The sequence below is a fragment of the Haliaeetus albicilla genome, chromosome Z, assembly GCF_947461875.1.
Source record: "Haliaeetus albicilla chromosome Z, bHalAlb1.1, whole genome shotgun sequence".
Classification (NCBI taxonomy): domain Eukaryota; kingdom Metazoa; phylum Chordata; class Aves; order Accipitriformes; family Accipitridae; genus Haliaeetus; species Haliaeetus albicilla.
Genome location: NC_091516.1, coordinates 50,286,145 through 50,302,974, shown reverse-complemented (window position 1 = coordinate 50,302,974; position 16,830 = coordinate 50,286,145). Strand labels below are relative to the sequence as shown.

The 16,830-nt window shown below is 36.9% G+C and overlaps 1 protein-coding gene across 3 annotated transcripts in view; it reads right to left on the bottom strand.

Moving 5' to 3' along the window:
• Positions 1-529: 529 nt before the first annotated feature.
• The window catches only part of WDR36 (WD repeat domain 36), a 36,392-nt gene continuing 20,091 nt past the window's right edge, over positions 530-16,830 (bottom strand). For all 3 annotated transcript variants that reach the window (XM_069776851.1, XM_069776852.1, XM_069776853.1), the window contains 10 exons: positions 14,633-14,798; positions 14,235-14,343; positions 13,377-13,456; positions 9,632-9,739; positions 8,342-8,439; positions 6,688-6,830; positions 5,923-6,039; positions 5,603-5,684; positions 3,101-3,288; positions 530-1,329 (listed from right to left, as the gene is read on the bottom strand). In XM_069776851.1, the coding sequence (XP_069632952.1) occupies positions 1,180-1,329; positions 3,101-3,288; positions 5,603-5,684; positions 5,923-6,039; positions 6,688-6,830; positions 8,342-8,439; positions 9,632-9,739; positions 13,377-13,456; positions 14,235-14,343; positions 14,633-14,798 (1,241 nt within the window). In that variant the 3' untranslated portion in view covers positions 530-1,179. The remainder of the gene's footprint in view (positions 1,330-3,100; positions 3,289-5,602; positions 5,685-5,922; positions 6,040-6,687; positions 6,831-8,341; positions 8,440-9,631; positions 9,740-13,376; positions 13,457-14,234; positions 14,344-14,632; positions 14,799-16,830) is intronic.

Genomic DNA, 16,830 nt, shown 5'->3' with positions numbered 1-16,830 from the left:
TCTAAGACTTTTGCTCCAGGCCCCTCACCAACTTGGTTGCCCTTGTCTGGACACGCTCCAGCACCTCAATGTGTTTCCTGTAGTGAGGGGCCCAAAACTGAACACAGTACTCGAGGTGTGGCCTCACCAGTGCCCAGTACAGAGGAAAACATAACACCATCTTTCAAGTTTTCTCATGAAAATTGCATACATTTGTATTAGTTACTCTGTTAGTCTGTGTCTGTAGCTGAAGCGTGTGAACTACAGCAAAGGCCTTGTCCAGGAGATTCTTCCGCTCCAAGGCAGTACTCTCAAACAGCAAAGTTTAAGTTTAAAGATAATCCCACTTTTGAGTTCCCAAAATCTGCCCAAACCTTATTATGTGAAACCTAAATATCAATTCATAAAAGTAACACCTGACTCAAAAATTTCCCACAACTCAAAGCTTTTATTTCAGTAATCTTTATCTCCTTAAGAAAATAATACCAATTTGTCTAAGAAATTGAGCCTCCAAAATTAGAGCAAGTAACCTGGTTATAAAAAATGGGTGGGTTTTTTGTTTTTTTTTTTTTTCAAGTTCTGTCATTTTTAGTGCAGCTAGAAACCTCTGCTTTCAGAAATAGGTGTCTGAGGCAAAACAGTGAACACAGCTTGCCAAAGGGAGAAGAAAACTAATTTTTACAAGCTTTATAGAAACAGTCTGATTGCAGAGGAATGAAGTTTTTATATTCATTTGTTTTAAACTATTGTTAATAAATTGTTAAGAATTCAGACTTTTTGTTTTATTTTTGCATCAACAATAATTGTTTATTAAGCAAAATATAGGTTTTGGTTTCCTGCACAGAAATTACATTCCCGCTTTTTTTTTTTTTTTGCAAGTAATTTCTTCATGCTGATTAACATTTTTGGTCATGAAAACATAAGGTAGCTAGCTACGTTACCTGTAGCCATCCAACTGTTTGTTCATTGATAGCACAAACTAATACAACATGAATATTTAAGCTGCACATATTAATTTTTGCTCCAACTGAAGGGAACAAAAATACTCAGTTATGCACATTCTAAAACACTTTACCATACACAGATGTATAAAATACAGCATCAGAACTCCTGGTATAATTATTGGAATCCAGTATTTTTGGTAATAAATTGTACTATTATTCCAAGGGGAACTTGATGCAGACAAAATCCTTAAGTATTTTACAGCAAAGCACTTTTCATATATGTTAACACACAGAGGCTCTGATTGAAGAGAGTCTGCAAATAAATCCAAGTTTCCTCAAGTTGTGTTGACAATCTGGATACTTCTTCCAACAGGTTTGGCTCTGATGACAGAATCTTAAGATGTAACTGAAAATTAAAACAAGTAGTTAGTGAGACAAATACAGATAATAAAAAAATTAAAAGATCAGTTTCCTCATTCAATTCCAATACTTTGCTATCAGGAATTTCCCAAGTAAGGGAAGGACACACTTCCTTCAATTAATTCCCTCCATTTAACGCTGCCTCCCTTTTGCTAGTCTTTTACAAGCCATTTTACTTCAACATATGTATTAGATAGGATAAGGCAGCAAAATGTCTTATATGTGTTATTGCTTTACTAGATCTTCTGATGCTGCTGCTGAATCTATATCACACACTTCTCTAGAAGGTAACCTTCTCCTCTTTCTAACCTGCATCACAAATTCCTCTTTAGGCTAGAAAGGGTAAACAGATGCCCTGAGGTCAATCAGGATTATTATTTTAATTATCCATGTTGCATAAAGCAAGAAGAATGATGCCAGCACACTCTATACTGATAGAGATGATATCTTTCTATGTAATAAACAGTAACCTTGGTAAAGCATAAAGAAAAGAAACCTCTCAATCTCATAGAGAGGCAATACATCATTACCACTTAACAGATGGAATAGTTATTCTCCTGGCTACACTTAAACCTAGGAGTCTTGCTAAGCTCAGAGCTGTTTTACTTGGAAGCTACAACAAAAGATATTGGTGTGCATGTGTCACAGGGTGAGTTTATATTATTCTACTGCAGTTCAAATCCGGAGTACATTTCTGAAGAAAATTACCTAGCTGTCCCTAATCTACTTTACAACAGCTAAGTTTCTTTTGTGTGAAACTAAACAGAAAGATGAATTCTAACATCTAATATTGCAACTACTAATCATATCCAGTCCATAGGACCAGACTAATAATAGACATGATAAAAAGCCACTGGTGAATGAATATCAAGACCTCAACCCTAAGTGTTTCACTTTACAGATCTACTTCTATTCATCTGCACTACTTATTCTCGTGGAAGCTGTCCCACACATTCTATTTAACCCCAACAAAAGGAAACAAGCAAGTCGTATTTGTCCAGCATTACACTCTACCTTGAAAACCAATCCCTGCAATATTGCTATCAAGAAATAGTCAGTTAAATAGACAGTATTGCACATGTCTGAATGTTTATAACAACTTTTTTACTAGTAAACTGTAATTATTTGCTTTCCCACAGTTTCATAAATCACAGTATCTTGACATGGTAAGCATTTGTATATCAGAAGGGTTTCAACCTTCTGCAGAACCACCTTCTCTCTAAGAGTAACTGCTACTGTATTTTATCACAATAACTTTCTAACTTCCACAACCTGGGAATAATTTCATTAGCTCTGTGATGCTTAACAGTTGACAGAAGAAAGGCAGCCCACTGACATGGAAGATGAAAGTCAGGCTTGCTGTGTCTAGTGATAAGTCTAACAAAATGCCTGTTGTACTTCCCCAAATATTGTGCATTGAATTCTTGTCTTACTGAAGACAGCATATCTTAGCTTAGCAATTAACAACCATTAAAAAAAAGTTAGGTGTGTTACAAAAATAAAAACAATTCTAAGTAACAAATACTAGAATAAAAACTGTTTGGCATGGTCCTCTTCACAGTATCTGGTTTTAGCAAGTTTTTCTTGACTGTGACCTGATGAGTTGCCAAATTATCCAATACATTCAGTCAGTCATTTTAAAACCATCCCCAACAAAACCCACTTAAGATAATTCTTTCAAGGAGACAATTTACATCCTTTTACTGGACAACCATTTTAAACAGGACTAATATAGAATTTTATAAGAAAATTGTTACCTTTAAAAATAGTGCAAGGTATGCCTGCGCAAGTTCAAAGTTGTACTTCTTATTCAGCATCATCCCAATCATTCTCAAAAAGCTTAGCATTACCTCCATTGAGCCACCACCTTCAGGGGCCAAACCCCTTAGTTCTATCTCAATGTTAGATGGTCCCAAGCTTTTCAGTAAGTTAAGTGGAGCTGTATCTGTGTTAAAGCATCGAGGGATACATTATCAGTAATATTTGCAGAAAAGAATCTTACAAATCCTTCATGTGGACAGGTTTATTCCAAAATTCTTAAGCAGTGACTGTATGTTTGAAGCTTCTACTGTTTCCTCATTTTTTCATCTTCCACAAAATGCCATCCTGCCTTTAATTTACTGTACCATCACATACTACAGAGAAGTGTATCTCTAATAAGACAGTTGCATTTTATTTGTAAGTTCACCTTGAAAAATACAAGTAACATCTTTGTATCACTTTTTTTCCCATTTCTGTCTTTTAAGCAGAACAAAATTTCTTATTAACCATGTAACACTGTCATTTTACATCTCGGCAAGAATCACTTATATACTCAGGACTTCAAGCTATTACTGCAAATACATCCTAGAAGAGACAAGGTTCTACTTTTACTAGGAATCTTTACAGTGTTTACTCTTACTGACATTAAGCTAAATCGAGGATCATCTGGTGCACTCTAAGGTAGTTATTACTTTTGTAAAGTGAATTCCTCCTGCTTTTCCTGTGACCTGGGGGGGGTGGGGGTGGGTGGTCGAAATCTTTTCCCTAATAGAAATACATGCAATCTACAAATTCTTTCCTCCTCTTCGTAAATGTTCTTCCTCAGGATTTCTACAATCCTACCTGATCTTTGAGAATTCCGTCCACTTGCTTTAAAAATGCAGAAATAAAAATATGTATGGTTGCAAAGACAGCTGTTGGTAAAAACATTTTTAAAAATGTCCTCTAATTAATATTTCTTTTGCTAAGAAGTACGACTTCTTATACTCTTACATCATGGTAAATAATGGTGTCAGGCACTGGCTAATATTCCTTTGGTAGTATAAATCTGCTTCCACCTGTATTTGATTCCTGTGAAAATCATTAGCTAGTTTTAAATGTAATTGTGATATTAACAGTACTGAAGAGATGCATTAACTCATTTTTGTACTGTGACATTAAAAAACCAAGCATAGAACATACTATGAGGTTGGTACATATACAATATGGAAAAGATGCCCAGCTCAATCTGTGTTCACAGTCCTGATGTGAGGTACGAAACCCTGTCTCCATCCCAATGGTAAGACAAGATGGCTTAGAGTATAATACTAATTCTTTGCATAGCCTAGTCACCTTTATAAAAGATGCTTGTAAACTAGCAAACACAGAGCCATGTTACACACCAGCACCTTCCTGAGTCAGGAGCAACAGGCTCCCTGGATTGGGATTACAGCACAGATCCTGGAGCACACCTGCCTTACAGCAGAGAGGTGGCCTGAGGGAGGCCCATGGGACCACTACTGCAATGCACCATAGAGTGCACTTGCTCCCAGGTACAGCCAGCCTCTAGGTGCTTGGTTAGGTTTTTAAATATTTACCTGATATTTCACTCTTCTCTGAGCAGCTCTGAAGCAGCTTAATAGACACTATCAATTGCAATACTAAAAACACAGCATAAAACCCACACCCTGTTTGTGACAGGTAATAAAGTTCTATGCACAAAATGTTTTAAGTGCAGTTGAGCAAGCTGATCATCTCAAAAGAGTTTAAGAAGGGGTAGAAAACCTCCCAGAAGAACTGCCTTGTGGACAGGCTATCAGTGACTGTCGATTTACATTTCCAAAGGCAGCTATATTATCAATCATTTCCAAAAATCTGAATTTTCAATGATTCTGTAGCAGCACAAGGTAAACAGGGAAAACAGCAGGTACTTTCCACAGGCAACTTAAGTGACTGAATTTCAAAATGAATTGAATGTTAAAAAAAATCCAACAGCTTATTTTTATGTCAATTATTTCTTCTTAAACTTTAAATTACAAAGCAATCAATTAAAGCTCTATATTTGCTGAATGTTTAGTGAAGTAGCCCTTGAAAATAGAACTTGCTAGGCAAATTATTTTTTTCATGTTTCGGTGAATCACGACTATTGCTTACCAGATCATTCCCTTCCTTTCTTACCCTAGAAGTAATACATAGCACCTCTTCTGCATGAGATCATCAAAATGTCCAAAAAAGTCTAACAATCTTAGGAACGTTACCTTCTTTCTCTGTGTGGGTTTTAGCCAGAACTGGGCTCCATGCTGCAGGCAAGCTGGAGTACCAAAGGATCTTTGATCTAGATTGGCTGTCTACGTATTAGCCAGCTTTATACATAACAGGTCATTCTCTTTGCCTTTGCTACTGTACTATGCATATTTTTTCCCTCATAAGTGTTACACACAATTCTGGCATTAGAAATCAAACATATATCAAAATATTATTAGGATCTACATTTTTAGTGAAATGTTTACTTAACTTACATTCATTAGTGCTCAGGGCTTCTTCAAGATAAATGTAGAAATCAGATTTCTGTGCCAATACTCCAAGGTTTACGACCTTTGACTAGACCATGAAAGTATAAAAGAGTGTACATGAATACGCAAACATATTTTTACATCTCCATTAGATTCTTTTCCTACTGACAGAATAAAAGACTTTCAGAAAGAAAGCATTAATGTAAATGTGTTAAAACTGGTACTTTGAAGTCTTTAGCAAGATTTCACTCAGCACTAAAAAGCATTTAAGAATTTTCTTTTAAAATACACTATATAAACACCATTATATTGATTCTTGTTTTTACCTGTGTATCATTTTCTTCCTCTGGAGCAATATATCGGGGTATAAGACCAGGAACTGTTGGTATGAAGAAAGGGGCTGACTTGGGAACTTTTGGTGGCTCTCTCGGTTTATTTTTTTTCTGTTAATTAGATATTTGAATTAAAATCATCATCATAGTAAGAACATGTGGGAATTTTCTCTGTCAGGAGTTTTATTTTTTAAATACTATGAAAAATGCAAGGACTAACTGCAAAGTAAATACATAGGTAAAATGTTTTACCACTAAATAGGAAGCTACTATCTAGAAGAAAAACAGCCCCTCTCCCAAATCCCAGAGATTGTGAAAAGCACCATATAATCTTCTACTGCAAAATCTTGAAAAATACCTGAAAAGTGGGATCAAATATTGTGATTAGGTAAATGCAGCTCATAGAACAAGGGCAAATATATCTGGCTGTATATTACTATTTTTTGCACATTCCCTCTTTTTCTGGTTATGAGAATGTCCAACAGTGATTTGGAGGCATAACCTCGAACAGCTTTACAGGCACTTACTAGCTGCATTGACATCAAAGTATCTGCCTCCAGACATCTCTTTTGCATGTTGCAGAAATAGTAATGGCGAAAGTTATGAAACATTTCCTCCTCAAGACTTCTTGAATGTCCAAGAAAATGGTTAAGACAATTGTCTGTTTTACGTTACAGGGGAAATAGCCCTTATGTCCTTCTTAAAAAATACAATCCAAATACTACAGTAGATAAGCAATGGTGTACCTAATATCATTACCTTGATAACATCAAGACTGAGGAGATTTTTCCACCTTGATTCCGGTAATGAGGAAAGGGTCACCAGCTGCTCTCCCAGTTGCTCAGGCGAGACATATTCTACCATTTCATCACATGTTTCTTCATCTCCTGCCACATCCACATCTTTCAAGAACAGATATCTTTTATGAACATACATACTTCATATTTATTTGTTTAAAAACCAAAACAACACGATTATTTCTTTTGCAATTTTTGAAAAACACATGCATAACAGCTATATAAAAGGGTGCTAGCATACCGTATAGCTGAAAGGCTACAGAAGCAATCTTTATTAACCCTATGAAATATGAAATTTAAATTGAAAACAATTATAGCTAAAATGCAGAATTGGATAAACAAGATTTTGAAGACTAACGAGATTTATCCGCTTTGGCTGAAATGATATAAAAGCAATTTATAGAAGTCCTAAATGAAGAACAATGGATTACTTTTAAAATTTTGTTAACTGTTTCAAAATATATGCATGACTATTTTAGTTCTTAGTTACAAATCTGCAAAATCTTTGCATTTAAATACACACGTTATTCACAACCTCTTCATAGGTATGACTGAAGTGGCACATAAAAATGAAGAAAATCTCAACATTAAAGCACAGCATCACACAACAGAAGATATGCAGCCTGTCATTAGGTTTTCTCTAGACTTCCTATGTAGTCTTGACCAAACACCTCTACTTTCCCTTCCTTTTTGCAAAATACATGTGGCTAAAACCACAGATGTGATAGAAAAGCCTAAAACAACATAAAAATGTAAACCATTAAAAGCTCTGAGCATCTAAACAGGAACTTTACATTTGCTGAAGACAGACAGTGAATTAAACCGTTCAGCCAGGATCAGTTTATAGGATTAAAACATTCAAAGTTTTCGGATTAAATCTTGTCTCCCTAATTTAAGTATCTAAAATGAGTGTGTGCTTAATAAAGCAGTCATCATCTAGTATATTCCTCGCTCTTTTACACAGTCAATAGCTAGGTGTGTTTCTCCTCCAGATGGAGATCTAATGTAGGCACTGCTAAACTTGGGCAGACAAGATCTCCATCTAGAGGCCTTCAGAAGCACAACCATTTCTATTAAATATCACAAATGCAATTTAGGCCTTTCTTTCACTGGGAATCTAGCACAGACATGCGGCAGGTCAGCTGAACTGAATTCTTGTGCCAACAAGACAATATACAGCAGTGAAACTACGATGGCATACTGGCAGACAAAAAAGTTGGAGGGAAGTGGAACAAAGAACAATCCACTTCCCAAAGCCAAACAGTAACATTAATTTCAAACTGGCCTCACAGATGTCAAAACAGAAGGTATTTACACAAGTCTGGGATTAAAAAAAGCCAACAAATAGCACAGATGTTTTTATTAGCTACAAAATCTCCTTGAAGATGCAGAGATCATAACAATGTAATTCTTTATGTCTAAACATAGAAACATGACTAGATTTTAGTAAATAATATCAGCATATGAGTAAGTATGCCAAAGCCAGCAGAAGCAACAGGAACAGCTCAGAGAAAGAATACTAAGATGCAGTGAGTTTTTACTGAGGAAGCAAACCATCTTCTATTTGAAATATAATACCAAACTGAAAATAAAATACTCTTTCACCTGAAGATTACCTTGCACGGGGCAGGTGCTAGGGCGTGTCACCATAGAAGGTTCATAATCTGCCGGCAGAGGCCGTAAAGAGACAAGTGAATACAGAGAACGGTTTGACCTGAAAAATAAGGCAGGCATTTTAAAAACAATCTTCAGGTGAATGGCAACAAGTATTTTAGACATAATTTTTACTACAGTCTAATACTACTGCACTATGGTAATTCAACAGGTTCTATTCAAGATTAGTTTTCCTCATCTACCAGATAAACAAGATATGAAACGTAGCAATACACATCATCTGAAAGCCTGAAACATAAAAGTTATGCTGAAGTATTATTGCCAAGCATGTTTAATACATACAGCATTATCAAGTATGATTACTTCAATCATTGCCAGGTACTGTACTTACTTGAAATTGCAAAATTGCCCATCTAAAAAGCTTGCTTTGTACTTAATATGTACAATACATTATGCAAATATATATGATTCATCCTGCTTTCACAGAATTTAAGAGTAGTACTCTTAGCAAATTTTCTTGGGGTTTGGAACATGCACACAAGTCATTCTGGCAAATGATCTTTTCTGTCAATATAAACCAGGGCTAGGGAAAAAAATTTGTCATTATTCACAGTGAAGCACTTTTACTTAAGCATAGAAAGGTTTAACAGCTGAACACCCCTCAGGCAAAACTACAGGCAACAAATGTAACCTGAAAGATCTATCTAACAAAAGGAAAAAAAAAATAAAAAAAAAAAAAATCAAACAAACCACTTAAAAGGTGTGTTACTTCAGTACTGGATGTGACCAGTCATCTGCTTTAAACTCGTATCAGGAGGAAATTGAACCAAAACACATTTTACATCTGTGCTGATCTATCATTAATAAACAGAAATAATCACAATTTCCAAATTATACTGAGAAATCTCAGACAACATTGTATACCAGGGCAAGAAGAAAAGCCCTTCAGAAAGTAACAATATATGAGCATTGACATTTCAAAAGGGGTAAAAAAAAAAATAGCAGAGTAAAAGAAAAACTTTAGGAATGGCATAATACAAATTCTTCAGAGTAAGAAAGAAACATTTAGAAAAAAAAGAACATTTAATTATCAGAATAAATATCTTAACTGCAAGAGATTTTAAGATTTATGAACCACAACAATGCAGAACACCTGTCTTAATTAGAACCAGAGAAGACAAAACCCCAGACATGATACCTCGCAGAACAATTCTCTATTTGCAATAAAGGTGATTAAAAGAATTCTTCTCCATCTGAAATTCTGTGTAGAAATAGCTATATTACATACTCACCACAAATAAATTCCAAGATCATCCACATGTGTTGAAGCCAGAAAATCTCCTGTAGGAGACATAGCAAGGCTCACAGCTGCAGAGTCTACCAGAAAACAATCTATGAGGCTAAGGAGAAAAAAAAAAAACCACAACAGAGACTGAATGCAAGCAGGAGACTGGAAGTATGTATACGAACTAGTATATTAGAAGTATTCAAATACGACATATAAACTTAGCAAATGTATGGCATTGTGCAACAAACCACCCACCTCTATGAAATTCTCCAAAATCAGCTAAAGCTACCTCCTTAGACATCCACATTCCGTAGAAAATAAGATGAACCATCTGTTCACATTTAACTCCTTATGCCTAACACTAACCTTCTCAGGAGCCATAAATTTCATACTTCCAATCAGCCCCATGCTGCTCTGAGCTAATCTTTTAATGCTCTACCATTAATTGTCAATTCCCTCTCTCAAGATACTTCATATACACCTGGGTAACACTAGAACCTAATGCTCCTAAAGCAATGAATGAACCGTACGCTGCAAAATTTGATTATCTGCAACAGTTTGTTTTGACATTACCATATCTTCAGCCTGATATACCATTGCTTGGCAATTTCTTTCCCTATTGCATAAAACTGAAAAAATACCACATAAAAAGGAATTTTAAATATTCAGTAGTACATGACTATTTTAACAATAAGCCACTTTTGAGTTCTGGATGATGCCACAAATCCTGGATGATGGACACCCTAGTAGACTTCCACTCAACCCCAGGTTCATAGCACTGCTTGTCACTTGTTGAGGTATAAATTCCAGTTACTTCAAACTGTAAGAAGCAGTTAAGTTTGACAACTACTTCACTGAGAGAACAAAAAGAACAAATGGACAGCTCGAATACTTTGTTCTTGTTTACAGACCAAAATCAAAAGCAAAGTGAGAAGTGACAAGAGCAACTAGTTCTACAACCCTGTTGTGTTTACTAAGCATAGAAAAAATACTGATGTAACAAAGCAGTTTAAAATGTAAAATCTTGTAGGCACGTATTTCTTAGGTACTGAGCACTCCTGTAACGGTTTGACAAACCATGTTAAAAATAAAAGCCATTTTTTTCACCAAATGGAACGTTTTATTCCTTCTGCATGCTGTTAGACACACGTTACAAGCAAAAAGTAATCAGGTTAAGAGCCACATCATTCATCACTTTCAACGTAAAATATACAAACACTAAACCCATAAATGCCAGAATGTGTATCAGTTACATGACACATTTTGCACACAGTGCATAATGGCTAGAAAATTTACCATAAATACTGTTTCTAGTTTCAAACCTATCCTTTTACCACAATCTTTATCAGTAACTGAGAAATACTGTTCAATAAAGCAACTGTAAGGAACAACTGCAAAACAAAGTTAACACTAAATTAAATTTTTCTACTTACTGAATTTATACCATGATTAAAATTACAGACTGGGGGGGGGACGCAGGGAGGGGAATCAATCCACTATAGGACAAGGAGAGACATGCTTGCGATTTTTACACAAAACGTACAGTAATTGCTAAATGAATCCTGCATGGGGACTGAATGCATTGACCCTTACACTTCCTGCCTAACTGCAAAAGTGAGGCAATGGAAAGTATAAAATTGCTGAGCTTACAGTATCAACATGTTTCTCAAAAAGCCCTACCTAAAAAACATGCACTAGGAATACTTACATTATGTAAGGACAGTTAAGCAGCATTCCCAAGTAAAAACAGATGTTCAGTAAGTAAATGGTATGACATCTATTAAAGTCAGTTGGTATTTTTCATAATGTAGGACTTGGTCATCTAAAAACATGTGTTCCATCCTTTTAGAAGGACAATATCAAAGCTGAGTCTTTAGAATGCACAGTTTGTAATTCATGTCTTCTATTTATGAGCAAATATACCACAGTAGAAGTTAATCAAGCATCTGGCTTTTTATTAAAAGCTGTTCTTCCTTTTCAACACACTCCTCTCCCTACAGTTATGGGAAAACCTCTCCTTTAAATTCTGGAAGAACAATTTAACCTAACTACTTTCAAAAACAGGGTTTGTCATGTACCTGCCTAGATTTCAACTTTACCAGAATTTCTTGCAGTTAATTAAGAGAGAAGACACAAAATATTTACTTATGTGTTACATGCGAACAAGAACTAGTGTTAGATTACTTTTTAAAAACCAGTATGGGTGGATTCTTACTGTAAAGTGTTAGTTATTATAGAAATGGAAGATAAAAGTAACATTTCTGAAGTTTTCTAATTAATGCTGCAATTTTTTGTAGGCACATCATTTTGGAAGGGAAAGAGGGTTAGAAAGAGGAAGTCCAAACAGAATGCTAATTTCCCTCCCTTTTATACTGGAAAGAAGACAGTTACTGTCCATCCCATCCCATTTTAGACTAGTGTCATTCATCATGTAAGAATACGTCAATTGTTTGTTGAGATTCAACACACTTTTTGTAGTAAAATGAAAACTTTTACAGTATACAAAATTATTTACCAAACCACATCAACAAAAGTAATCAATCCAAATGAAACCATTCAGTCCCACGTACGACTAGAGCTGCACACTGCATAGCACTACTTCAAATTACTAAAAATCTACCTTATGTGCTGCTAAAAGAATGCACTGACAGAACCTGAAGTTACTTTTCAGCCTGTTTTTTCTAGGCTCCTGAACTTCTTGTGTGTACTTGTGTACTTCTTGGCCAAATTTCATATTGGGAGAAGACTACTCACAATGGATCATAAAAGAGTGTTTTTGGCAGTTGCAAGCATGCACAAATGAAAAATATAACTGAGGTAAAGCCTACTGTGTTGCCAAGATGAATGTGAGAACAGCCTTCTATTTACACAACCAACTGGAGTACTGCATCCAACTCTGGGGCCCCCAGCAGAAGATAGACATGAAGTTAGAGCAGGTCCAAGAAAATGATCAGAGGGCTGAAACATGTTTCCTACGCAGAAAGGCTGAGAGTTGGAGCCTCACCAGAGGCTCAGAGTCAGAGTCTCACCCTGGAGAAGAGAAGGCTGGGAGGAGACCTTCTTGTAGACTTTCAATACTTAAAGGGGGCTTATAAGAGAGACTGAGACAGACTTTTTAAAAGGGTCTGTGGTGACAGGATAAGGGGCAATGATTTACAACTGAAAGAGGGTAGGTTTAAGTTGGACATAAGGAAGAAATTTTTTACTGTGGGAGTGGTGAGACCCTGGAACAGGTTGCCCAGAGATGTTGTGGATGGCCCATCACTGGAAGTGTTCAAGGTCAGGCTGGACAGGCCTTCGAGCAACCTGATCTAGTGGAAGACGTCCCCTGCCCATGGCAGGGGGGTTGGGCTAGATCTTTGAAGGTCACTTCTAACTCAAACCATTCTATGACTCTGAATACTTCAGCATATCACACAGCAATTCACCTTAAGCAATCTCTTGCCATTTAGATCATAGTGCTGCTTCCAGACAAAGAACAAATTCACACTCATTCACACTACATGAAAACTCCAGGTTTCATCACTAGATCTTCAGGACATTGTTGTTCTGTATACCCAGAAAAAGGCACACATTGCTAGCATCACACACAACCAAAATACTGGGTACTGAGTTGTTACACCATGTACAACTGAATATCACATCGTACAACTGGGTGACAGAAAATCAAGCCAGAAGGCTTTTTACCACTTAACAGACAGAAAGGGGATTATAATACATTTCTCCTATATGTTTTTAAACTGACTCACCATCCAGAGGGAAGGTCCCAAGTTTTAATGGTACAGTCCATTGATGAAGTTATCAGCCAACGACCATCAGGACTGAAAGTCTGAAATAAAATAGTCCATTTAAAGACACAACTAACAAGTCAGTCCCTGCAGGAGGTCCTGTTTAACACAGTTCAAGATTAGACTACTCCCTAACATCAGGATGAAATGGTCTGGCCATAAACCAAAACTGACACTACCTTATTGAAAGTGAGAAACAGACAAAAATGGAAACTATTTCAGAACAGGTTTAAATATATGACAGAGGATACATCTGGCTGTTATTAAAAGCACTTTGGTCCTTGCTTTTTTGTTAATGATGAAAACCACTGAGCTTAAAACTGATCAAATAAATACTTACTTATGAGCACTTAGAATTAAATCAGAAACTGAAAACTATTTCAATGAACACTACAAAGCACTATTACACAAGATGTAAAATAAGGAATTACCAGTGCATTGCATAATCTCAGACACGTTTACACCTTTTATTTACCTGGCTTATCTTTTCTATATATACAGTTAAGACTGTTGCACAATTTTGCTCCTCAAGGTGGTTTTCATTATTGATAATGGTTTTTTTTGTTACACCCTGAATAAGCTTATTGCAAAGTTATAGTAAAATCCCAAAGCACACTAAAAATACATGGCCATTTGAATGCTATGCATTTTAACTTGAAAACTAACACTGCCAAAACTGCTGTAGAGCTCAACTACAACTTTACTAGTCACAGCTGAACACAATACTCAGTGACTTAATATACACAGAGAAATTCAGCATCTTTAAAATGAGTTACGTATCTGTATGTCACCTGTTACAGAAAATGAGTTAACAATTACCATGTCATTAATCCGTCCATGGTGTCCTGCAAATGTCCTGACAATCTTCCTGGTTTCTATATCCAAAACACTAATACTGAAGTCATCAAAGGCAATTCCCAGAATACCACTGTCAAGAATCATTAGCACACGATAGTAAAATACCCAAGAGACAAAAAATAAAAACAACATTCTAACATTGCTCCAAAAATCTTTTAACCCAAGATAATCTCAGATAAACAGCATTACATTCCTTCAGTCTAATAAAATGTCTTGCAGTCATTTTGTTTTGTCAACTCATAGTCAGTTGTATTTCTAAGCATCAGAAATTTAAACTTTATAAGAGTATTTGATTGCCAACCTAGACCTATGTACTTTCAGCAAAACAATAAGCACATGAAATAGCTTCAGTTTCTTACCTGTCTCTGTGAAGCAGAATTCCATTTGGAGAAGAAGAAAGCTCAGTGGTGTAAACTAGATCTTTAGTTTTGAATTTCCAAAATTTAATTAATCCTTCACTACCAGCTGTGATTATCAGCTGGTTTAATCCATCCACTGCTACCCCCCTAATGGCCCCCTCATGTGCTGCAAATCAAGGGAAAAGAAAGTTGTTTAAGAATTTAAACATAGCACAGAAATCAGCAGCATGCCAAACACCTTTCTGTATGTCTTTGCCTAACTAAACTAATTAAGCAGTAAGCATGTGACAAACAATTCTAAAGCCACCTGACAAGACTGCTCGAATATTGGAAGTTTCTTTATCAGTACGGAAACCAAATTTCTTTCAAGTAAGCACCTAGAATACAATACAGAAGTTGTGAGTAACTGAAGCTGAATATTAGCTTTTATTTCTGCTTTCAGTTTGGGGGGCTTTCTTTGAATGAGAGATTTGAGGGGCTTTTTGAATCACTTATGGAATGCCTCCAGCAGGGGTGACCACTCCAGACTGAATTTAACAGTTTCAGTTCTGGCCCAAAGTCTGAGAGTTTTCCTAGGCTACTTTCCACTGCAGTTTAAGGATAAGGCATAGCTCCTCTGGTTTGGGATCAATTTTATTTCTTAATCTATGCCTAGGACTACTGGCCAGTAATCAAACTTATAAAATGCATCCCACTATCAAGCAATGATGTTATTGGGAGATCACTTCATGTTTGCTACACTAGATGGCTTTTAGAAACCCAGTAAGGTTTAAGGGTTCATCAGGACTCTTTCCTTGTTTCTACAACAAAATAATACAGATCACGAGGGCCCTATTATAAATTGCAGACTTACAAAGCAACAGCAAACATACATGAGAATACATGACATGAAATACATGTATGCAACCCTTAAAAGGAAAAGTCTGAACACTGTCGCCTACATTAAGCCCTGAGTTTGCAGCTGCATAATTGAAAACAGTAGCACATGCAAAGAACTGGACTTCCTCAGGATTTCCATTTCCCATGCATGTCTTTCATGGGAATACTTTCCCAAGTATTCTTTCATTTTTAAGCAAGGAGCACAAAACAGAAGGGAAAATCTGTCTCAGAGATAGAACTCCGCAACAAGAAGCTGAGTACTGGAAATGTGATTATCTCAAAAAGAGCTGAGGCCAGAGGATCTCATTTTAGTGCTAACCATTTATTTTGGTAACTGACAATTTTGTGTTAAATAAAACCAAACATATGCTAACATCAGAGCTGTTAAAACTAGCAGGGATCCTGTCCTTCAAAGCAGGTTTCAAATTACTTCTGATTACAGTGCAAGATAGGACACTGTAGGGTAATTAGAGAAACTGAAAAGATTCCCAAATTCAACTCAGAAGCCATGCTAAATCACTCTTCGCTGGGTAAAAAACTGGCTGGATGGCCAAGCCCAAAGAGTGGTGGTGAATGGACTTAAATCCAGTTGGCGGCCAGTCACAAGTGGCATTCCCCAGGGCTCAATATTGGGGCCAGTTCTGCTTAATACCTTTATCAATGACCTGGATGAGGGGATCAAGTGCACCCTCAGTAAGTTTGCAGATGACACCAAGGTTGGCAGGAGTGGTGATCTGCTTGTGGGTAGGAAGGCTCTACAGAGAGATCTGGACAGGCTGGATTGATGAGCTCAGGCCAATTTTATGAAGTTCAAAAAGGCTAAGTGCTGTGTCCTGCACTTCGGTCACAACAACCCCATGCAATGCTACAGGCTTGGGGAAGAGTGGCTGGAAAGCTGCCTGGCAGAAAAGGACCTGAGGGTGCTGGTCAACAGCTGGCTGAATATGAGCCAGCAGTGTGCCCAGGTGGCCAAGTAGGCCAACAGCATCCTGGCCTGTATCAGAAATAGTGTGGCCAGCAGCAGCAGGGAAGTGATCGTCCCCCTGTGCTCGGCACTGGTGAGGCCTCACCTTGAGTACTATGTTCAGTTTTGGACCCCTCACTACAGGAAAGACATTGAGGTGCTGGAGCATGTCCAGAGAAGGGCAACAAAGCTGGTGAAGGGTCTAGAGAACAAGTCTTATGAGGAGCAGCTGAGGGAACTGGGGTTGTTCAGCCTGGAGAAAAGGAGGCTGAGGGGAGACCTTATCGCTCTCTACAACTACCTGAAAGGAGGTTGTAGTGAGGTGGGTGCTGGTCTCTTCTATCAAGTAACTAGT